The 24,742-nt window shown below is 36.9% G+C and overlaps 1 protein-coding gene across 5 annotated transcripts in view; it reads left to right on the top strand.

Moving 5' to 3' along the window:
- The window catches only part of SLC7A2 (solute carrier family 7 member 2), a 123,527-nt gene extending 98,895 nt beyond the window's left edge, over positions 1-24,632 (top strand). For 4 of the 5 annotated variants that reach the window (XM_034771070.1, XM_034771068.1, XM_034771071.1 and 1 more), the window contains exons 4-12: positions 5,076-5,241; positions 5,865-6,001; positions 7,093-7,315; positions 9,678-9,817; positions 15,482-15,584; positions 19,600-19,790; positions 20,163-20,329; positions 21,403-21,511; positions 23,196-24,632. In XM_034771070.1, coding sequence (XP_034626961.1) covers positions 5,076-5,241; positions 5,865-6,001; positions 7,093-7,315; positions 9,678-9,817; positions 15,482-15,584; positions 19,600-19,790; positions 20,163-20,329; positions 21,403-21,511; positions 23,196-23,380 — 1,421 coding nt within the window. In that variant the 3' untranslated portion in view covers positions 23,381-24,632. Of the gene's footprint in view, positions 1-5,075; positions 5,242-5,864; positions 6,002-7,092; positions 7,316-9,677; positions 9,818-10,137; positions 10,275-15,481; positions 15,585-19,599; positions 19,791-20,162; positions 20,330-21,402; positions 21,512-23,195 lie in introns of all 5 variants that reach the window. The other variant, XM_034771072.1, reaches the window with a different exon arrangement.
- The last annotated feature ends 110 nt before the right edge of the window (positions 24,633-24,742 follow it).

Here is a 24,742-nt window from a genome sequence, read left to right as displayed (position 1 = left end):
GAAGATAAAATTTTCAAAAGTGCCTAAGTCCTATTTTCAACAGAGACTTCGGCACTTAAAAGTTTAGGTCTCACTGAGCTTTGTCTCCTAAATCAATTAAGTATTTTTGGAAATTTTACTCAGAAGCTTTTGAGGTTGTTAACAAAAATGAACAGCAGTGTATTTGCCTCTGCCGTAAGCAAGCAGCAAAAAATGAACCAGAGTCCTGAGGAAAGGATAGTTTTCAGTTTGGAAACTAATTGGGACTAATTTTCAAGCAGCAGTAGTTTTGAGTCTCGTAAATGTTTTTCCTTTGATTGTGAATTACTGACATTATCAGCAGTTATTGGAACTGCAGCATTATGGAGTCAGACTGCAATGGAGGTAATAGGATGACAATCATTGTCTGAATATCATCAAGTGTCATTTAGCCATTTATTGGCACATTTACTATTTAGATCACCCGGCCCTAAGAAATTCCCCTTTTATTTGTATATAAATTTTATAGGAATAATTTTCATTGCAAATTAAAATAAAACTTGGTCATCAGGAGGAAAACAGGGGTTTGGTCTGACAATGAGGCTAAGGAAATAAATAAAGATGAGTATTTACAGAACAGGAAATCATAAGGTTATTTCTTCCCACTCAGCTACCAGTACCTCTCACTGCCAGTTGTGTACAGTGAATTTATATAGGTTTAACAAGCTAATAATCTATTTTTTTGATTATATGGATCTCTTTTTGTTTCAAATTAGTTGTTACAATTGCTACAGTCCCTTGAAAATTCTTTTCCAGTTGAATTTCTATTTGGGAATAGCCAAGCACTTCATTTAGACACTGAAGCCCACTTAACATACTCAAAATCCCCCTATCAGATTTCATTTTTTGAGCCATGTTATATTGGGTGATGGAATCGGTTCAAAAGACATGCATGCTGCTGCTGAGAAGAGAACTGCTAGAGAATGCTTAGGCAGTGCTCTGTGGCCACTAGCAAAAAGGCTACTTTTCCCTTCTGAGCAGACACTAGCCATCATGGTTGCGGGTCTACGCAGGGCCAGCTCCAGGCACCAGCTTGCCAAGGAGGCGCTTAGGGCGGCCACTCCGGAGAGGGGCGGCACGTCCAGCTATTTGGTGGCAATTCGGTGGACGGTCCCTCACTCCCGCTCGGAGCGAAGGACCTCCCGCCAAATTGCCGCCGCAGATCACGATCGTGGCTGTTTTTTTTTTTTTTTTTTTGCGCCACCTGGGGCGGCAAAATCCCTGGAGCCTGTCCTGGGTCTACAGAATTGAAATCAGGGAGTTGCATTTACAGTTCAGTTTTTACTCTCTTACTAAGACATTGCCAAAGGAGTATGGCCTGGAGGAAAGATTACAGTTTGGGTCCTGGAAGAGGAAGAAGAAGATGAAGAAGAAGGGGCAGGGGAAGAGGGAGGGGGGAAAAAAGACAAGCATATAAAAAAATCTAGCGAGAAGTCTGGAGTAATAATTCCAGACTTTTAACCCTGGTAAATAAAATATTGTCTGCCTTTTTATTTGTCCAGAGTAACAGGAAAGAGCAAAATGACAGGTTTCAGAGTAGCAGCCGTGTTAGTCTGTATCCGCAAAAAGAACAGGAGTACTTGTGGCACCTTAGAGACTAACAAGTTTATTAGAGCATAAGCTTTTGTGGACTACAGCCCACTTCTTCGGATGCATACAGAGTGGAATAAATATTGAGGAGATATATATACACACATACAGAGAGCATAAACAGGTGGGAGTTGTCTTACCAACTCTGAGAGGCCAATTAAGTAAGAAAAAACTTTTGAAGTGATAATCAAGATAGCCCAGTACAGACAGTTTGATAAGAAGTGTGAGAATACTTACAAGGGGAAATAAATTCAATGTTTGTAATGGCTTAGCCATTCCCAGTCCTTATTCAATCCTGAGTTGATTGTGTCTAGTTTGCATACCTAAAGCAAATACTCACCAGCAACCACACATCATTGAACAAAACCACTGACCCAGGAACCTATCCTTGTAACAAACCCCGATGCCAACTCTGTCCACATATCTATTCAAGTGACATCATCATAGGACCTAATAACATCAGCCATACCATCAGAGGCTCGTTCACCTGCACATCTACCAATGTGATATATGCCATCATGTGGCAGCAATGCCCCTCTGCCATGTACATTGGCCAAACCGGACAGTCTCTCCGCAAAAGAATTAATGGACACAAATCTGACATCAGGAATCATAATACTCAAAAACCAGTGGGAGAACACTTTAACTTGTCTGGTCATTCAATGACAGACCTGCGGGTGGCTATATTACAACAGAAAAACTTCAAAAACAGACTCCAATGAGAGACTGCTGAGCTGGAATTGATATGCAAACTAGACACAGTCAACTCAGGATTGAATAAGGATTGGGAATGGCTGAGCCATTACAAACATTGAATCTATCTCCCCTTGTAAGTATTCTCACACTTCTTATCAAACTGTCTGTACTGGGCAAAGTCACATTGTTTGTAACAGATAAAAATGTCAAGAATATCAATTTTATGTTTACCCAGTTTGTGACAGTTTTGGATAGCTTCCTCCTTCCTTCAATCTTCTAGTAACTGTTCATCTAGTGAACCTTAGTGATGAGAATCAGGGCTATCTTGTGGTCAAACAGCTCTCAAGAAGACAAGAAATTGGGACTCCCTTTTAATACATACACAGTTCCAGCTGCTGGAAGTTGGCAGTCCCAGATTTGATGGCTCTAGTAGGAAGAAATTTCTAGAATCCATATTTTTGTGTGTGTTTTTTTTAAAGTTGGTCATCTTAGCATCTTAGCGAGTGCAGAGGAAATTAATCAGTACAACTGATTGAGCCTGAAATGGGGAAGACAAGAGAGTGTGAGAAATGCAAAGAGAAGAAATTTAATTAGTAGCAATAATAATTCTAACTTGGATGAGTTGCCATCTGCTGCCTAGAAAGACAAATTCTGGAAAAGTCTTTAATTTGAGAGAGTTTCAATGAAAGGAATGATGCCTGTTTTTTTTTTTGTTTTTTTTTTTAATGTTTCTACTTATCTATATTTTCTTCTGTTTGCTTACCATTCTTCATCTGTTGTTGTCTGTCAAACAATCAGAAAGCACTGCTTCTTAAAGTTAGGTAGTAGCTGCCAGACCACTGTTTTTCTTTCTGTCTATTCCCCTCTTCATTTGTGTTCTCTCTCTGTGTCTTCTGTTCTTCCAAACCCTGTTGTCATTCTCCTTGTCTTAAACATCACTTCTCTCCTTCCCTTTCCCTCTCCATTTGTTTCCTCTTCTGCCCTCAAATCACTTTCCCCAGTACAGTTGAACCAGCAATAAAATAACTTTGCAGCTCCCTGCCACTGAGAGAGGAGGAGGAAGAGTCGAATCTGGGGGCATCTTGCAGTTCAGGTAGTGCCAGACACAGCTCACTGGTTTCAGTGCTAAGCAAAGCTACAGCAGTGGGAGTGGCAAAGTGACAGGTGTTTCATGGAGACTATCATACCCTACTTTATAGCACACTAGCCAATTGCTCAGGTCTCTTATCTATGAGAATGGCCTTCAATGGGAGCAGGAGATGTTTGTGAAGATCCCCACTCACACATTTTTATTTTTATTGTCCAAATGAATAGTCCATGGTAACCTGTTCCTTCATGTTTTCTTTCTACAGATGGAGATTCATTTTAAAGACGTTTTGCATGCTGGATTTCATATCATTTTAGGTCCATTGAGAAACTTCTTTCTAGGAGGGTTGGGGAAGAGGGAGATGTAAAGGTCTACAAAACAATTTATTTCTTCTGCCAATAAAAATACCACCAACAAAGAAAACTTGAGCAGCTCATATGATAGTTCCTTAGTTTCTGAGAACGTGTCTTATGTTGCATTAACAGAATCAGAAATTTCATTTAGACATTATCTTGATAGGCTTAACATTTTCAGAATTAATCTCTAAATAATGAGGAAAAGCATATAGGTGTGGCATTATTGGAAATACTTTTTTTCACAGCGAAATGGTGTGAGATTTTTCTACTGTATTTCATGTTTCCCCATCCCAATTTGTCATCTTGTATTCTGCTAAACTACAGACCAGGCTTCAACTGTCCCCTGTCTAACTTCACAGCAGGGTCTCCCTTGGAAAATGTTCAGATTGTGCAAACAGAATAGTCTGCTATATAGAGATACATTTATTTTATATCCTGATTTGCCCAACAATACAAAAGATCAAGAAACTCTCTGAACCAAAGTTGTTTAGGAGCTAAATTGATGGGTGTCCTTTAATTATTTTAATAATCTGTATCAGTGGTTTTCAACCTGCAGTCCATGGATCCCTGAGGGTCTGCAGACTATGTCTGAGATTTCCAAAGGGGTCCGCACCTCCATTCGAAATGTTTTAGGGGTCCACAAATGAAAAAAAGATTGAAAACCACTGACCTACTGGATGGCCCCATTATTCTCGGAATTAGGGACAGCGCTGTGATGTGCACTGATAAAATTAGATTAGAACTGGTCAAAACATGGAAGAAAAAACATGCATTTGAAATGTTTGACTTTTATTTTATCAAAAATTCTAAATTTAATTTTTTTTTACTATTCTACATGAGATTCTAAAAATCAGCGTGGTGCCAGGTCCTGAACCATATGTACTGTAGGCAGAGAATTCAAGTAATTACAGAGAGAGAAAATGCCTCTCTTTTTTGCTAACTCACACACATGCTTGCAAGACTATATCCTACGCATAGACATATGGACTGGGCCCCAGCACAGTAAAGAAGTAAGCTACACTTCCCATATATATTTTTTGCCTGCTGGATAAGAAATGGAATTAATGTCAGTCAAGAAGACAGTCATCAACCTTTGGAGGGAGAGAGGATTAAAAATAATCTCCATTTTACAGTTTTTATACAGTGTCTATCATAGTATTGAAGTGCTCATTAAGCTAGTACTAACACCTAAAAGCCATAGATCTAGTATCATTATCTAAATACTAAAATTGGTGTTAGTCACATTAGCATGTATAGGTTGTTAAAGATACTATTTTACTCCCTAAAGGAGATGTTAATTCTTTAAAATCCCCTCTTGTATTTCATAGGTCTTCTGTCTTTTGGAGTAAAAGAATCCGCATGGGTGAATAAGATTTTCACTGCTGTTAACATCTTGGTTCTCCTCTTTGTTATGATTTCTGGCTTTGTGAAAGGAGATACTGACAACTGGAAAATAAGTGAAGAATCTCTCATAAACCTCACAGCACAAACAGGGTAATTTTTCTTTTTCTTTTCATCTGTCAATTTTCTTCCATTTTTCTTGGTCCTACTTTAAGCAGCTTCTGATGACAGCTCCTGCTGTACGTGCATCTCTGGTATCCTATGCATTGTAGCAACAAGTTTAGATTTACTGTTTTGTTGGGAAATGTAGACTTGTGTCCCGAAACAGAATTAAATTGTATACTAATTACTTTTTTGCCTTTTAGTAATCTCTATCTTAGCTATCTGGGAAACTATCAGTGTATATTTTTAAAAATAGCTATTTAACTGCAGTACAGGATGTGATTAACAACAAGATATTGGACCTGATCCTGTACCATTAAAGTCAATGGGTGTTTTGCCATTAGTTCCAATGGGAGCAGGACCAGGGTTTATAATGTTTATTTGATAATCCAGTTTTTTCTGTTGTTAATGAATATCTGGTGATAGAAGATCTTTATCTCAAACTTCTTACAAAGATATTTTGTACTGAGAGCTTTGTAAAAAGATCCTTATCTTGAGAATACTCTGCATTTTAAAAGTGTTCATGTAGAGTTACTGGGGATAAAAAAACTATTAGATTTCTTCTACTGCAAATTAAAAATGTCTTTTATCTGTTGTATTTCAATTTTCTATAGAAATTATTCTTCCTATAAGAACGTGACAAGCATATTTGGGGCTGGTGGTTTTATGCCATATGGTTTTACAGGAACATTGGCTGGTGCTGCAACATGTTTTTATGCCTTTGTGGGATTTGATTGCATTGCAACAACTGGTAAGATGAGGTTTCTCTCTTTCTCTTTCTCTTTCTCTTTCTCTTTCTCTTTCTCTTTCTCTTTCTCTGTCTTTGTGTATGTGTATATATATATTTGAAGTAAAAAGTTTGTGGCCAAACTGTGTAACTATATATATCCTACTCTTCGTCCCTGTCTGCCTCTGTATTTGTCTGTCTATCTCTACTCTTAAACTCTATCACCATGTCTAGAGAGAGACTGAGATCACTCCTGAATGTGGCTTTCTCATTCCACAGAAAAACAACATTACAGTGTGAATAAAATTCTCTTTGCCTGCAGTTAGCTGCAATGGCAGAGTGTGAAACTGATCAGCACAAGCTCTTTCTGCTAAGCCCATATAGCAGGCATCTTGTCTTTTTTTTTTTTTTTTAACTAGCTTCATTGTAGCTTTAGAAAAAACAAACTCAGAGGCTGCATATTCCTTAGAGTTTCTTCTTTTAGACTAATGTGAAATTAATACTTATGAAGCTCAACACAGTAAAAGATCAACAACTTACTTATCCTCTGGAAAGGTATGGTGCAGGCAGTTCACAGAGAACATAAGAACGGCCACACTGGGTCAGACCAATGGTCAGTCTAGCCCAGTATCCTGTCTTCCAACAGTGGCCAATGCCAGGTGCCCCAGAGGGAATAAACAGAACAGGTAATCATCAAGTGATCCATCTCCTGTTGTCCATTCCCAACTTCTAGCAAACAGAGGCTAGGGACATTTCAGAGCAACTTTCCAAAGACTAATTGTATTGATAAGTGGAAAATTTTAGATTTTGGCCTCTCTAAAGTAAAATATGTATTATATTTATATATATATGACATTATATATGGAATTTTATATATATAGATAAAATTCCGTATATAATGTCATTTTGCTTAACTTAATTTTTTGTGCTATGGCTGGCCACAAAATCCTGGGTTACATACTGTATCATTGATTTTGCTCTATATGGAATATTAAAGCTGCTATTCTTAATATTTAGACTGCAAAACTTACCTTTTTCTGTGTGTTGATGCACATTAAAGTAAAAGATGCAAAAGCTTTCCTAGATGAGTAAGAATGTTTGTTTTTCCTCCATAGGGGAAGAAGTCAGGAATCCTCAGAAAGCTATACCTATTGGAATTGTGACTTCCCTGCTTGTCTGTTTTATGGCCTATTTTGGTGTTTCGGCAGCTTTGACTCTTATGATGCCATACTATCTTCTAGATGAGAAAAGTCCTCTTCCTGTAGCATTTGAATATGTTGGATGGGGTCCTGCAAAGTATATTGTAGCGGTGGGATCCCTCTGTGCTTTGTCCACAAGGTAAAGAAGAAAAAACGACTAATTTTATTGGAAAATAAGATAATTGAAATATACTGTATTTATTTCAATGTATGGTCACACTTTTTATATTGAGGGTACATTTTCTTAAGGGTTAACATTTAATAAATATTATAAGCATGTTACAGACATGAGTAGTATGTGATCATTATAAACTATCTGTAGGAGTTGTGATTGTAAGTCATAATTTTAAACAACCTGTTGGACTCTATAACAATTGATGAAAACATCCATCAATAAATAATCATTGGTAAACTATAAATGTAATCTTAATATAAAATGTGACCAAATATATTATTTTAGTTAGAAGAGTTGACTAGATTGTGAGATGTATTAATATGTATAGTACATGCATCTTCCTATATATTATAGCCCACATGTAATGTGGTATAAGAGCCTATTTACTTACATTTAGGAACAGCCTTAATATTCTCCTTTTCTGCTAACTGAGCTCATGTACATTACTAGAGTGGTTTAAATGGCCTCAAGAAGTGGGAGATGTATGAGTTCAACAGCTGGCCTAAAAAAGAAGCAGGCTTGCCTATTTAAGGAGTACTGTTGATGTCATTGAGATAGTCCACGAGTAGTCATGTATAGAAGACAAGCATACTGATTGTGGAAAATAATTGAGTGAAAAACTCTGGGGTGGGAGATTATAAAAAAGAAAAGAGCTCTAAATGACAAGCTAAAAGAATCTTAGGCCTGTGTATATAGACTAGGTTGTGTTTGTACAGTTAGTTTTGGGACTATAATTTTCTCTAGTGATGCCTGAAGTGGATTCTAGCAGTTTTATGATTTTTATAATATTTTATAAAATAAAAAAGCAAATGTTTAAATAGAAACTAGAGCAAAGCAAATAGCAACGGAGAAGAAAACTTTACATAGAAAGTAAAACCATTGGTTACTACATTTTAACTATTGATCTCCTAATTTTTCTTCCAAAGTATTTTAAAGTTTTTAACACCCAAGTTTATTCTGAGACGGGTAATATCTCACTTTAATGTTTTTAATTAAAAAAAATACCCTTTTACTTATAATTCCTTTACTTGGCGGTGTTGTAGGCTGATATGTTGGGAGTATTGCTTTGATCCGAACATTTACTTATTCCTGGGCCATGTCATTTGAGATTAAAACGTTTACAGTATTTATATATTTCCAATATTTACCAGAATGCAGTTTCAAGATGAGAAGAAGCATAATTAACTTCTACAAAGACAGTACAATAAAAATATGTAGAGATTTTGGTGATACCAGTATGGAAATATTACTTATTCTTCAAGTTCAGATTTCTTGGCCCTGATTCAGGAAAGCATCTTTATTGGGCAAGGGCATTTAAGCACATGCTAACTTTAAGTAGGTACTTAAGTGCTTTCCTGAATCAGCACCAAAACCAGTTAAAGTGTGAATGATTGGTAGTGCTGCACATGCATTTAATTGTAATGGTACATTTCACAAGCAGTGCTAAAGTGCCTTAGCTTCTGTGGAACATAAAAGCTGCACATCCACTGAATATATGTAGGTGATGTATTCAATTTTCTGTAGCAAGAAAGGCAAACTGGCTGTATAGTAAAACCTCAGTTTCAGCTGGCTAAGAAGTTATATGGCTGTCACAGAGGCTATACTGTGTGGGTTTTTTGTTTATTTGTTTGGGTGGGGGTTGTTAGTATGGTTATTTTGATGTGAAGGGAAGAAACACGACAAATTTTAAATGTGTTAAATACAAAAGGAGCTTTGAGTCATCTGTAGTTCAAAATGCTTTTCAAATTCTGAAAATATCAACGGTTTAAAATAAATAGTTTACCTTCAGTCCCTAAATAAAACCAGGAATAATAAGGTAGCTTGGCTCTGGGTGCTTTAACTGAAAGAAATAATAGGGTTAAGTGTAAACTGTGTGGGGCTTACTTTGAGTTACTGTTGATTAACATTGTCAGAAGGAGCTGCAGAATGTGTTACTGCTTGTGTGATTCACTGTTGCTGACTGACAGAATCTTTCAAGGAACAATAATGCTTAATTGCATAGCTAGTGTTACCAGGGCCATCCTCCTGGTCCACTAGTATCCCAAGATCTACAGTGATGGCAAAAGTTGTTTAGCTATTTTTACTACTGTTTCCAGTGAAGCAATTGCATTACCACAGAATTGTGAACAAAACTTCTAGTGGTTTTCAGAAACAAAATAAATCTATTTGTGTCCAAACTGTAGTATCTTTGGTCTACGATATTTTTACCATCATAAATTTTGTTTTCAGTGAAACATGCCATTAATTAGCATTGTTTCTCTTTTCAATGATATAACCTTGCATGAATTGTGTTTTGCCATGTTGCATGTGTTTGCTTTTTACTCAGTCTTCTTGGATCCATTTTCCCAATGCCACGTGTAATCTATGCTATGGCGGAAGATGGGTTGCTTTTCAAATGTCTAGCTCAAATCAATTCCAAAACGAAGACTCCAGTTATTGCTACTTTGTCATCGGGTGCAGTAGCAGGTGAGACTGAGAGTTGATTATTGTAAGGAAAGGTGCACTGCTTCACACATTGCATATGTGGAAATCCAATACTGTCAGGCAAGTTTTGGTTTGCTTTTGACTGAAAGAATAAAATATGATTGTCTCAAGGTAAAATAACCTTTTTCCTACCACAGTGTGTATTTGTTTGTGTTAATCTCAAGTGCTTTGGAAGCACAGGTTCAAAAGAACAAAACAACATGAAAATAAGCTTTTCCTAGCTTCCCATTTTAGTTGACTTTACCAGTAGAACACAGTGCTTTTAATAATGTGTATTTGAACTATAAATTTTTCTGTTCTAGTCTTCTCGGCTCTATGTTCCCTCTGCCCCGAATTCTGTTTGCCATGGCACGAGATGGTTTACTGTTTAGGTTTCTTGCCAAAGTGAGTAAGAGGCAGACACCAGTTGCTGCCACATTGACAGCAGGGGTCATCTCTGGTAAGCTCTGAAAACATAGGTTTCTTCAAACTGGGATTTGAACCTTGTATGCACGTGCATGGATTATAAGAAGGGCCTGCTTGTTAACTTCTCATGCATGTAAGTTGGGAATAAAATTGCTGACTAATTGAAGGGCATATGAATTCCAAATCATGGCAATCGTGGTGGCGGTGATGTCCTTGATGTCAATGAACTTGCAACTTTTTGTGCGTTCTAAGTTTGGCTTCTCTTGCATTACAAACAAAACAGTTATTTACTTTGGGGCATCTGGAATAAAACTGTCTTTATAACTCATCCATTGGACTATGCTCTGTTGTGAGGCTTGGGTATAGGAAATTTAAGTTCAAGATTAATGTATTTAATTGTTTAGAAACACTAGGGGGAAATGTATTTTTGTTATAGGATACAAAAAAGAAATCTTGAATAATCTTTAGTAAGGCAACTACAAAACAGTTTTTAAAAAGAAGAAATTTTACACATTCTTCACCCATAAAGGGCACGAATCCATTTTTGATACAGCTATTTTGCAAGGATCATTACGTATTTGTATACGTACGCACATACAGAATGCATCAAAGCAATATTTCCAGGAACTGTTACAAGTGTAGTGTGCAAATTCCTACACTTCCAAGCAGAGATTTATTTCTTTTTTAACTCTTTCATTGTTGTCAAGATGCATATCTCTTGTATTGCTTAATGTACCTGGAACACAAATTATACCCTACGGATTTCAATGTAATGTCAGCTTTGCATGGAAAAGTGAGGGTAGACTGGCTCAAGATGATAAAGACCAAGAGATTCAGACAAGACTAAAACATGTATTTATTATTTATCATACTGTAGCATCTACAAGCCATAGTCATGGTCGGGACCCTTTTGTTCAAAGAGCTTTACAAACATATAGGAAGCCATGGTCATGCCCCAAATAGTTCATAATCTAAAAAATGGCCTTAATTCATCTTTTTTGTATGTCAAAGTACAAATCTATAATACGGAATTACTCTTATAAAGAGACACTTAATAAGATTTTCCAGATTGCTTTCATGTTGCACCAGATCCCTTTTCTGTAATATTTTGGAAAAATGTGGAAATTTGGTATCAAAAGTGATTTTTCATTTTAGAGGAATAATGAACCAACGCAGAAGAAGAGAAGGAAAAATGTTTTTCCCAGTTGGGTAAACTGATGAATATGCAGTCTTTGTAGCAGCAGCACAAGAGCAGTAATTCAAAGCCAGTTTTGGGGGTGTAATTGTGTGGGTGGGTGGTATATTCTAACAGAACAAAACTTTTTGATACAGCAGGTAACTTTTTTTTCTTTTTTCTTTAAGAAAATGTGTATCTAGTGACTTGTTGGTTTAAATTATGTTATGCAGTTTTGCTAGATCTGTTAAAATGAATGCAGCATGAAAGTAATCTGGCATTCCTACTAAATCTTAATATGGATGATCTCACGGTTTTAAACAGTGTTAAGAAGATTAGATTTTGACCTTTTACTATGTTATCAAGTCAAAACTACAGTTGAGGCCAAACATAATTACATGTATTTGTTCTTTTTCCCATATAATAATTATGATAATGAAATTCTGCAGACAGCAAAATAGTTCGCTTACAGTCCAATCGTATTTTATCAAAGGCAGCAGCCTAATGAGCCTAATGGATTTGTAGTGCTGCATACTTCCCTGAATTGTATTTGCACTTTAATGCAACAATGTGGGATGTGCACCTAAAATGAATCAACAAAGTTTAGCTTCTGGTTTCCAACTATTTTGTGACAGGTTTGGCTTCTCTTCTGATAAGTAATGGTTAGAAGTTGAGTAAGCATCAATTATATAAAAGATTTATAGTTGTTGCAATTTTTATATCTACTAAGGGGAAAAAATTCATCTGTATGAACTATATATATTAAAATTTTGAATACAATAAATATAAGCTTGTGTCCATTTTGATAGTATTTTTCTCCAAGCATATATTTGGTAGTTTTAACACTGTTTAAAGTGAGATTGTCTTTTTGTGGATGCTTTGTGTGCTTCAAAGCTCAACATCCTTTAAACTCTGCATAAGCTTTTCATATATAAGGGAAAGGGAAATATGGAGATTGCATCAGATAATATAAATATATATACTTACCTTGCCAAAATGAATATATGTTCTACATTCATGGTGCTAACAATATTAAAGATGTACTATTTTCTGTCTTGCCACTAGTGTATTCAGAGATTTGAGATGTACTGTATAAATACTAATGTGGCTAACCTTCAAAAGCAGATTCTTTTTCAAAAGTTTCTTGGCCGTAAAGTCACGCATCTTGTTGATCACAAATAATGCTATAATTAAAAAGAATACAAAGTAAAAAACTGTAATATTTTAAATATAATAATCATATGCTATAATTAGCTAGAGTATGATAAAATTAACTTGTAATGTACAGGAACACTTTAAGACTGGAAGGATTAAAATTAACATATGCACATTCTGCTGTCCCTCAGCTTTGCCTGTCAGTGCTGGTCTCCGAGCACCCTTGGCAGTGAAATATATGAGAAATCTTCTCACAGAATGCTTCATAGCTTTTGTACAAACTTCCCTGTTCACAAGACTAGTGAATGTAGGGTACTTCCATGATCATTAAGGAAATTGTATTCCTTGGTTAGTTATTAGTCCAGCAGATTAACTGGTATTTTTGGTAATATTGCAGTCTTATTTTTGGGAATTAATCTTTTCTGTTTTTCTTCATGATCAAAAAGGGGTGTGTGTGTGTGTGTGTGTGTGTGTGTGTGTAATACATATAAAATCAAGAAGTTGGGGAGGGGTATATGCTTTTTATAGATCTATATCTGTATCTATCTATACACACACACACACACACACATATGTAATATAAAAATAATGCATGCATTAGCATATACACACACAATTTATTTACTGTGACTATGAAGAGAAGTAAAGATCAGTGACAGTCACTTTGGATTCATGCCAGGCAAGTCAGTAAAACAGTGGATGCTATCTTTGCTTGTGTAAAAATATAGAGAAAAGAGGAAAACTCCACACATAGTATTCATCAGTCTTGAGAAGGCTTATGATCACATTCTGAGAGAAGGCATCTGGTGTATGGGAATGAAACAGATGTCTAAGACTATATCAGACTCCTCCAGGACATGTACAAGGGTGTTTTTATCACAGTCAGAAACTGAACAGTTTCTAGTAAGAGTTGGAGTACATCAAGACTTGGCACTAAGCACCTTTGTGTTCATGTTAGTGCTCAGTGCACTTAGAGAGAACATCCAGAGTGGCACCCTGGCACATGCTTTTTGCAGATGATGAAGTGCTTGTGGAGGGAGCAAAGAGGAAGTGGAAGTAGATTTAGAGAGATGGAGGTGCATACTTGAAAGAAATGGCATGAAAATCAGCAGAAATAGAGTAACTTGCAGGAAGACAACGGGTTTATAAAGTGTGGAGGGCCAGCCACTACCAAAAGTACAGAAGTTCAAGTACCTAGGTTTGGTAGTACAGGATAATGGTGAACTCAGTGATTAACTTATACGCAGAACAGGAAAGGCATGGAGAGAACTGAGCAGAATGATCTGCAATAGGAGGAAGCCTATCAAATTGAAAAGTAAGATATATAAGATGGTAATTAGGCCATCTTCCAAAAAGGAAGGATTTTGAATACAAGGGAAATGAAAATGTTAAGAGGGATGCTTGGAGTTATTAGGATTGACCATATTTGGAATGAATTAATTAGGGGAGGTTTGAAGGTGATATCAATTATAGAACAGCTGACAGAATGCAGGTGTAGATGGTTTGGGCATATGAAAAGATAATAGGAAGAATATATTAAAAACAGGGTGTTACCCTCCACTTCTAAGTTTAAGAGGAGGATTAGAAGACCCAAAACTAGATGGATGCATGTCATACAGAAGGATCTGGTTAGCTCTGACATTTCTGAGGATCTGCTTCAAGCAAACTGGAAAAGAGAAGGAGGATTCAAGCAGTCAATCCCATCTACATGGGGCTAAGGCTAGAAGAAGAAACACATTGGAAGTCACAGTGAAGTTGCCTTGCCAAAGAAGGCGTAAAATAAGCCACTTTTAAAACAATGCTGTTTATTAAAAAGTCATGCAATCACCTGCAAAATACTAAGATTTTATTCAGCCTGATTTAACATTTAAATTGACTTACTCTTGTCTATTGGCTCCAATTCAGCAAAGCATTTAATGATGTGCTTAATGGGATTTAACCAGGTTCTCAAGTGGTTTGCTGAATTAGGGCCATAGTACACACAAATTACATGTACCGGTTATAGGTTAAAGTCCTGATCCAGTCTGTCTTGGATCCATGTGCATGTCAGTAGATTGGATCCCACTGTCAGCTTGTGGTTTCAGGCTCTGACCATGCAAGCCCTCAGCCTGTAGAATTTGAGTAGGAGTTCTATGCACAGCATGCTTGCAGGATCTGGCTCTTTGATAATTAAATATTCTCCAAAATTTTCTACAATACCTTAGTAAAAATAAAGTGTTATATTTTTAAGTGAGATGTTTTTACTAAAGGTTATGTTAAATATCAGTTTTCATAGTTGAAAATGATGACATTTTTACATGACAGCAGTGAGGGGCCTCCTAAAATGTATTTTTCATTAAGTTCCTTCCTAATTGTATTGTGTTTACCCCTTTGTCTTAAACTTAAGAACTATTCCTACTATACAACTAAATATCTGTCCAAAATAACCATATTAAAAATCACGCAGCAGGTATATAGAGAATTATGGCTGCAAGGTTTTCATTAGTGTTTCCTAGATGTTCTCCGGGTGTCTTATATTTTAAAACAAAAAAGTAGGCCAAAATTTGTTAACTTGGTTGCCTAAAGTTAGTAGGCACCTAAATCCCTGTTTAGGTACACAAATAAATGTGATTTTCAGGACGTGTTGAGCAACCACAGTGAGAGCTATAGGTGCTCAGGGTCACTGAAAAGAGACCAATTATTTCAGTGCCTACATATAGTGGTAGGTGTCTAACTCCAGGCAACCAAGTTTAAAAATGTGGGTCTTTACTTCGAAAATTCATTTGTATGCATTACCATGGTTTCCTTTGTATTACTATTAGTAAGTCAACTACATAAACTCCATACATAGCCTCTTAAGCTGCCTTAAAAATCTTAGCTCTCAATATGTAACTTTTCCTACAAACTCTGTATTTCTCTCTTCTTTTTTTTAGCTATAATGGCATTTCTTTTTGACCTAAAGGCTCTGGTGGATATGATGTCTATTGGTACACTTCTTGCTTACTCACTTGTAGCAGCCTGTGTTCTCATCCTCAGGTGAGCCCCACCTTCAGCCCCCTGTTTGTTCTGCTGTATTTTATTTTGTCCTATGCAGAATACATTTAAAATACAATTTCTGTTTGTATAACTTTTTTATTCTAGGTACATACATATTATAAAATTAGATTAACTCTTCTAAAATGTTAATCTGTGTGTGGTGTCTTAATTTAATGATTACCAGAAGTGGTGTCCTTTCAAAGTTGGATATACACTAGGAATAGACAGTGTAATGCCAGTGTGGGCAGAGGTCAAATCCAAAACCTTATTTGAAATCTAGGAGGGTTTTACTTTCTGAAAGATAACTTACATGGTCTTCAACTTCAAATGGTGTAGTAGGACCTCATGTCAAAACATTGATACATTCAAAGCTAGAAACATATTTCTAATTTTACAATATAATTTATATTTTATCTCCTACTGTATACAGCAAGCACAGTAAATTGTGGGATCTATATGTGAATAGTGTAAATACTCTAATAAATTTTCTTTGTGGGCTAAATCCTGACCTTCTAGTGTATTTTCATCTTGTGAATCAGTAAGTTAGGAGACTGAAAACAGATGCTTGGGATTTGCCCAATCCAGAATCAGCAAGGTCTGGACAAATCTGAGGAACTGTCCCAGAATGAGGTGTCATTAGAGGAGGTTTTGGAACAAATTGATAAATTAAAGAGTAATAAGTCACCAGGACCAGATGGTATTCACCCAAGAGTTCTGAAGGAACTCTAATATGAAATTGCAGAACTACTAACTGTAGTTTGTAACCTAGCATTTAAATCAGCTTCTGTACCAAATGACTGGAGGATAGCTAATATGACACCAATTTTTAAAAGGGGCTCCAGAGATGATCCAAGCAATTACATGCTGGTAAGCCTGACTCCAGTACCGGGCAAACTGGTTGAAACTATAGTAAAGAACAGAATTGTCAGACACATAGATGAACATAATTTGTTGAAGAGTCAACATGATTTTTGTAAAGGGAAACCGTGCCTCGCCAATCTACTAGATTCTTTGAGAGGGTCAGCAAGCATGTGGACAAGAGGGGATCCAGTGGATATAGTGTACTTAGGTTTTCAGAAAGCCTTTGACTAGGTCCCTCACCAGAGGCTCTTAAGCAAAGTAAGCTGTCATGAGATAAGAGGGAAGATCCTCTCATGGATAGGAAACAAAGGGTAGGAATAAATTATCAGTTTTCAGAATGGAGAAAGGTAAATAGTGATGTCCCCCCACGGGGTCTGTACTGGGACCAGTACTAGTCAACATATTAATGAATGATCTGGAAAAAGGGGTAAACAGTGAGGTGGCAAAATTTGCAGATGATACAAAACTACTAAAGATAGTTAAGCCCAAAGCAGAATGTGAAGGGCTACAAGGGGATCTCTCAAAACTGGGTCACTGGGCAACAAAATGGCAGATGAAATTCAGTGTTGATAAATGCAAAGTAATGCACATTGGAAAACATAATTCCAACTATACATATAAAATAATGGGGTCTAAATTAGTTGTTACCACTCAAGAGAGAGATCTTGGAGTCATTGTGGATAGTTCTCTGAAAACATACACTCAATGTGTAGTGGCAGTCAAAAAAGCGAACAGAATATTGGGAATCATTAAGAAAGGGATAGATAATAAGACAGAAAACATCATATTGCTTCTATATAAATCCATGGTACACCCACATCTTGAATACTGCATGCAGATGTGGTTGCCCCATCTCAAAAAAAAAAAAAATATTAGACTTGGAAAAGGTTCCGAAAAGGGCAACAAAAGTGATTATTTGTATGGAACGGCCACCATATGAGGATAGATTAATAAGACTGGGACTTTTCAGCTTGGAAAAGAGTAGACTAAGGGGGAATATGATAGAGGTCTATAAAATCATGACTATTGTGAAGAAAGTAAATAAGTGTTATTTACCCCTTCTCATAACACAAGAACTAGGGGTCACCAAATGAAATTAATAGGCAGCAGGTTTAAAACAAACAAAAGGAAGTATTTCTTTACACAACGCACAGTCAGTGTGTGGAACTCTTGCCAGGGGATGTTGTGAAGGCCAAGACTATAACAGGGTTCAAAAAAGAACTAGATAAATACATGGAGGATAGGTCCATCAATGGCTATTAGCCAGGATGGGCAGGGATGGTGTCCATAGCCTCTGTTTGCCAGAAGCTGAGAATGGGTGACAGGGGATGGATCACTTGATGATGATCTGTTCTGTTCATTCCCTCTGGGGCATCTGGCATTGGCCGCTATTGGAAGACAGAATACTGGGCTAGGTGGACCTGGATACAGTGTACTTAGACTTTCAGAAAGCCTTTGACAAGGTCAGAGAAATGTCTCAAGGCAAGGCATCCTTATAAGCTATAGAATGGTGCTCCTTTTGTGTTCTAATACAGTGGTTCTCAACAAGGGTACGGACACCCTTGGGTGTACGCAGAGGTCTTCCAGGGAGTACATCAACTCATCTAGATATTTGGTTAGTTTTACAACAAGCTACATAAAAAGCACTAGTGAAGTCAGTACAAATTAAAATTTCATACAGACAATGACTTTTTTTATACTGCTCTATATACTATACACTGAAATGTAAGTACAATATTTATATTCCAATTGATTTATTTTATAATTATATGGTAAAAATGAGAAAGGAAGCAATTTTTCAGTAATAATGTGGCTGTGACACTTTTGTATTGTTGTCTGATTATGTAAGCAAGTAGTTCTTAAGTGAAGTGAAACTTGAGGGTACGCAAGACAAATCAGACTTCTGAAAGGGGTACAGTAGTCTGGAAAGGTTGAGAGCCACTGATCTAATAGGTGACACTTGTCTATAATTACAGCTAATCTAAAGGTATTTTTAATGTAAGGTAACTGAATAACAATGATACATTGGTATTACAATGCATAAGACAGGTTTTTTTAATTGTGTGTATTGCTGGTAGTTGGGGCAATAAATGAAGGTTAAAACTAATTAAGTAATCAGAGGAACTCAAACTGGTAATTTTGAAAAATGTAACAATAGTTCTGACAATAGTAACTTAAATTCATCTAGTTTATCACTCACAGGAGAATATGCTCTATCCAGTAGTAAGGTTGCATGTATATAAAAACGTTACATTCTTTCCAAAGTTGGTGTTAAATTTCAGCCTTATTCAATCGGTATGTTTCATAGTGTTTTTTTTCTATAGACTGCCTCATGCTTATCTCAGTGAAAGTTTATTGAAAAGACCTACTGTATTTCAAGAAATTCTCTTCCATCTCTTTCCTTTATCTCATGAAGGGCTTTTGTATTGTGTTTTGTTTTCTATTTAGATTATAAATATTTTTGCTGAAAAACGACTGCCTCCCACAGTATAGTTAAAAAATAAACAAAAAACCTCTTCTAGTTTATTATTATCGCAGAAAATCTTAGGAGACATGGTGTTAGCTTTGTAAAAATGGTGATCTGTAATTGTTAACTTTTTAAGAGAATATATTACCTTTAGTAGTATCCTCTATACCTGTGGTTCTCAGTCTTTTCCATTCCACGACTCCTTCAGGATTACCCTCCCATTTAGCAAAATGGAAAGGAAAGGGTGATTATGACCCCACTCTCCCACAACACCTGTCTGTGATTCCCAGTTTGAGAGCTCCTACTGCATACAGTTCTTATGTGTTTCTCTTGTTCCATTCTAAACTGTGAAAGTCCAGGCTATGGGAAACCAGGTTACCAGGGTGTAATCTTCCTTTATTGTTTTATATATGTTAGTGCCCAGTATGGCAGGTGGTGTTGGACGATAGGCCTCTTTGCAGAGAATTTAGAGATTAAGTAGACTACCTAGAAATATAAGAAGATAGAAGGGATGCCACATGAATTTTGAAAGGGCAGAATTTATTTTTTATTGTGGCTACTAGTGTAGAGTGGAACCATTGGAGATTGCTGTGGTATTTATAACCATCCTCCTTCAACCCCCACCACAAGCTTAACTTCTTTACTTGTTACAGTCTTGTATATAAATATCTATTTATTTGTGGATAGGTACCAACCCAATTTAACCTATGAGCAACCAAAATATTCTCCAGAGAAAGAGGCTCTGACAGGATCAGAGAGGAAATCTCAAATTAGTATGCTTCAAGGGCACCGCTTCAGTCTTCAGACATTGATGAATCCATCCAGTTTGCCTACAGAGCAGTCTGCCACTACCGTTAGCTTTTTGGTGGGTCTATTAGGTAAGTCTACAGATACCCAAATAAGTACAATAAATTCAAATCAAGTTCCATAAATAGTGGAATTTAATTAAGCAGAACAAAAGTTCAAATCCAATGGTAACATCTTAGAGTACCTTCTCACAAATGTCAAATATGAAGTATTCTGGTAGGAAAACAGATTTTTATAGTTTGTTCCATAATCTTATTTATTTTCCTTCAGTCAAAAATAAGGCAAAATAAAGTGTTTTCTTGTCAAAACAGACTTTTTTCATTTTAACATCTGATAATGTCTCTATTGGTAAAGATCTGCTTTATCAGATTAAGTTGCGTGTTTATTTAAACAGTTTTGAAAGGTTTGACTTCCTTACAATTCTTATTTTCTTTTTCACACAGCTTTTCTGGTGTGTGGGTTGAGTGTTCTGACCACCTATGGGATTCATTTTATTGCTAATATGGAGCCTTGGAGCATTGGTCTTCTTGCTGTGTTGGTAGTACTCTTCATAGTCATAGTTCTCACCATATGGAGGCAGCCTCAGAGCCAGCAGAAAGTAGCCTTTATGGTGAGTAAGATAACATAAATAATGCAGAGTTTAAATTTGTTTTAATAAAACCGCGCGTGTGTGTGTGTCTGTGTGTCTATGCTTGTGTTTTTCAGACAATGGCTCACCATTGCACTATTGTACCTCCATTGGTGATAGTGACAGTGCTAGTGTAGACAGGTCATAGGCATTTTTACCACCACATTGTCTAGACCATCTCAGATCAATTCTGGTATTATTTCACTGCAGACTGGATGAGGAGGCCTTGCATAGAGTGCACCGTCCATACCCCTTTCACACCACTGATTTGTTGGATATGGCTGGTAAATTGCCTAGTACATAGATCCACCAGCTATTCCCTACCACTTGGGGGTGCTGGGGCAAGCAGCAGAGAGGCTATTTCAGCCCTCAGGTTGGGATAGCAGTTGAAGAGTGGCTTCACTACTACAGAGCCTGTAACTTAGAGGGAAGAGTTCCTTCCTCCCAGCCCTGGAGGAGCAGTTTAGCACAAAAACCCAGTTGCTTGGACTGTGTGCCATGATTCCTTGGAGCATGAATAAGTCTTTCACATACACTATAAGGATTTTTTGGTAAAGGGCAGTTAGGAAAGTGGAGATGAGCTGAGTGATGGGATGAAGTATGGGAAGCTATTTGGTAGGGTGATTGGGAAGGACAGGGATATAAATTGAGTGTGCTTTTTTATTGAGGCATGTTATCCTTTTTAATGATTTATAAAGTGTGCTGAGAGCTGTGGGTAAAGGCTGTTGAATATAAATTTTAATCAATAAAATAAGTATTGTTTCAGGCTGCCCACCTAGATTAATTCAGGAATTCAGCACTGCATTGCTGTATGTTCAGTGCAAATTGACAAGGTTTTCTTTGCAGCTGTAGGGACCAAAACTTTTTTTTAAAATGAAAGCATAAGTTTTGGAGAAACTAGTGATTAAACCTTACACTAAACAGGAAAAGTGTCTTACTCTCACTGGTGAGTGGGTCTGTCAGTCCCTTTATTTGTGTTACAAAATTGAAATGTGCCATTTAGTGTGTGGAAAGGTTTGAAAAACATTACTATCTTATAAACTATTTCCCCTTAGGTTCCATTCTTGCCATTTTTGCCATCCTTCAGTATCTTGGTGAATATTTACTTGATGGTACAGTTAAGTGGAGAGACTTGGATCAGATTTAGCTTCTGGATGGCTTTTGGTAGGTACTTTATAACAACTGTTTACATTAGGATTGATGGGTCCTCTCTTGTGGTTCTTTCTAGGAATGAGTTAATCATCTTCTTTTAACTATTCAAATAAAAAGCTTTCTTTCAATAAATGTCAAATGATATCACTAGTCAAAACAAAAACATACCTCAGAAGATGTATGCATCTGCTGCTAAAACTGCACAAGCAGTTGTGAGGTAGCAGGAATTGTAAAAGCTACAGGACTAATTCCAATTAGCTTACTGCTCTCTTCCAAATCGAGGTGATGTATATGTAGGCCTGGAAAGCATTAACGTTGAGTCTGGTAAATCTTTTCTGCCTGCCTACTCTATTTCAGAGGCAGCACTTTCAACTCACTTTGTGATACAAAATCCAAACAGGGAATATTTAACATATTCTCAGGATTTGTTTTGGTAAATTAGGGTGACCCGATGTCCTGATTTTATGGTAACAGTCCCAATATTCGGGGCTTTGTCTTATATAAGTACCCATTACTCCCCACCCATCCCATTTTTTCACACTTGCTATCTGGTCACCCTATGGTAAATACAAAATGAGAGCTGAAAGTGGTTGTTGTGTCAAAATGCTCCTGAAAGGTTAGCTGAGGCTAGGTCTACACTACCCGCCTGAATCGGCGGGTAGAAATCGACCTCTCGGGGATCGATTTATCGCGTCCCATCGGGACGCGACAGTTGATCCCCTAATCGACGCTCTTACTCCACCAGCGGAGGTGGGAGTAAGCGCCGTCGACAGGAAGCCGCGGAGGTCGATTTTGCCGCGGTCCTCACAGCGGGGTAAGTCGGCTGCGATACGTCTAATTCAGCTACGCTATTCACGTAGCTGAATTTGCGTATCTTAAATCGACTCCCCCCTGTAGTGTAGATGTCGCCTGAGATTCAGTCAGTGTAGTGGTAGAGAATGAGAAATCTATGTAGGCTTTGTTCACACACACATACCAGTAGCACTGATTTTAACCAAATTGGTTTAGAAACTGAGCTAGTTAAATCAGTGCAAATCATTTATATGGACAGTTTTTAAAATTGGTTTAAGATAGTGCTTTATATTGATGTAGCTTAAGTTGGTTAAACCAATTTAAGAGTATTCACAAGAAGAGGTTGCACTGATTTAACTAGCTCAGTTCCTAAATCAATTTACTTAAGTTGATACAGACTGTGTGTTTGTAAGCCAGACCAGAAAACATGGTGAGAAAAATATGTAAAATCAAGATCAATATTTTTCTAATAATTATAGTCAAAATTGTAGAGAGAGGAGTATTTGCAACTACTGTATCTATTTCCTACTACTCTATCATTCTCCTCTGAACTGCAGTACTTTAGAATTGTAGAAATATACATTAACTGCAAAGTCAGTTTTGGTGCGCCAAACTTGTATTGCTGTCATGAATTACAGGCAGCACTCACCATTACCAATGCAGCTAAGAGCATACGCAAATGACTGGGAATTAGGAATATTGCACTGGGGCCCAGTACTGCCAGTTGTCTTTAATGTAGGGAAATTATCAGGCACAAAGGCCTGAAGAACTAGTAGTAATTTGCATGCCAGAGGCAGGGAACTGTTCAGGTAAACAGGTTCCATTATCCAGGGGGGTTGGGAATCTCTTTTAATACACTGTTTGCCTGAAAAAAACTATAAAGTATTTTGTTTTGTTTTGGAAGGCTTCTTTATTTACTTTGCATATGGCATCAGACATAGTCTTGAAGGTCATCCTAGAGATGAGGAAGATGAAGATACTTGCTCAGAAAATAGTGGAATACAGGAAAAGAACCCCGTGGAAGAAGCAGATGAACATACAAATGAAAATGCTCAGTTTATTATACATGAAAGGACAAGTGAATGTTAATGTTTGCAAACAACCTTAACGTGCATGTCTCTGAAGTAGTAGTAAACTGTGATCGAATGTAGTTGCTGAACGAAATTGTCAAAAGGTAGCTGCCAGCAGATTAACAGTAATTTATATTTGTGCATCTTGAAAGTGCCTACCACAAAGCATGACTGACGTGTTGAACTAGCTGCTAATACCTCTTGGATACTTCAGATCCAGTCACATGAAGACTTTCTTCAGTGAAAAATTGATATCCCAGATGAAAACATCAAGGAAGATAAGGGGAAGGACAGACTTCCAAGCGGATAACTGTACCTTTGCTATGCTAAAATTTGGGGGTGTTTTGGTTGCACAATTATATACAATTAATTGGTGATGACAAAGTATAAAGAATTTTAGGATTGCTTACAAAAGAGGGCCCTGAACATTTTACATTTTATGAAGAAAGCAACTGCTTTTCATATGTTCTCCTTATCCCTGTTCATTAAAATACTTTGTCATGTCTGATAGGGTATAATGAATAACAAAGTGACGATACTCTTTGATCATTAAAATATTTAATTCCTTCTTTTTTTTTTTTTCAGGGAACTAATGGGAGATTAATTGGGAGTAGGTCTAGAGCAGTGGTTTTCAATCCCTGGGGTCCGCAGACTATGTCTAAGCGGTCTGTGAAAGGTAACTAAAGAAAATAAAGAGGGGTAGCCGTGTTAGTCTGAATCTGTAAAAAGCAACAGAGGGTCCAGTGGCACCTTTAAGACTAACAGAAGTATTGGGAGCATAAGCTTTCGTGGGTAAGAACCTCACTTCTTCAGATGCAGTTTCAGATGCCAGAAAAGGCATTCTGTTTTTCTGATCAATCAAAAGTATGTGAATACCCCATCTACAGGTCAAAGCCTGGAAGTGTTATTGTTACCATAGAAGCCCACAGTTTAGCACCCTTCATGCATCAAATACTGTGCCAAGCACGAGCAACATTTATAGTTGAATTCTGTTCAGTCAGTTTTCAGTGTAAAACTTCTAGGGTAGGGATCCGCAGACCACAGGTTGAATTTCCAAAGGGGTCCAATCTTCAATTCAAAATTTTTAGGGGTCTTCAAATGAAAAAAGATTGAAAACCACTGGTCTAGAGAATATTCTGCAAAGTTTGTTTACAAATTGTAACAGCACAAATCAGACACTTTTAACAAAGTAGAGTACAATATATTTATATCAAAGTAGTAAGGAGATGTTCGGTTATACTTACCAGTAAGCAGATATGCATAATTATGAGCAATGATACACTATAGGAACAGTATTCAAGAATATTATTTTGTTTCATATAAAGTCACATCTGAATTTTTTTCCTTCCAAAGTTACTCCAGGTGCTAAAAGAAAAATTCA

The sequence above is a fragment of the Trachemys scripta genome, chromosome 5, assembly GCF_013100865.1.
Source record: "Trachemys scripta elegans isolate TJP31775 chromosome 5, CAS_Tse_1.0, whole genome shotgun sequence".
NCBI classification, from domain to species: domain Eukaryota; kingdom Metazoa; phylum Chordata; order Testudines; family Emydidae; genus Trachemys; species Trachemys scripta.
This window is presented reverse-complemented; position numbering and strand designations above follow the sequence as displayed.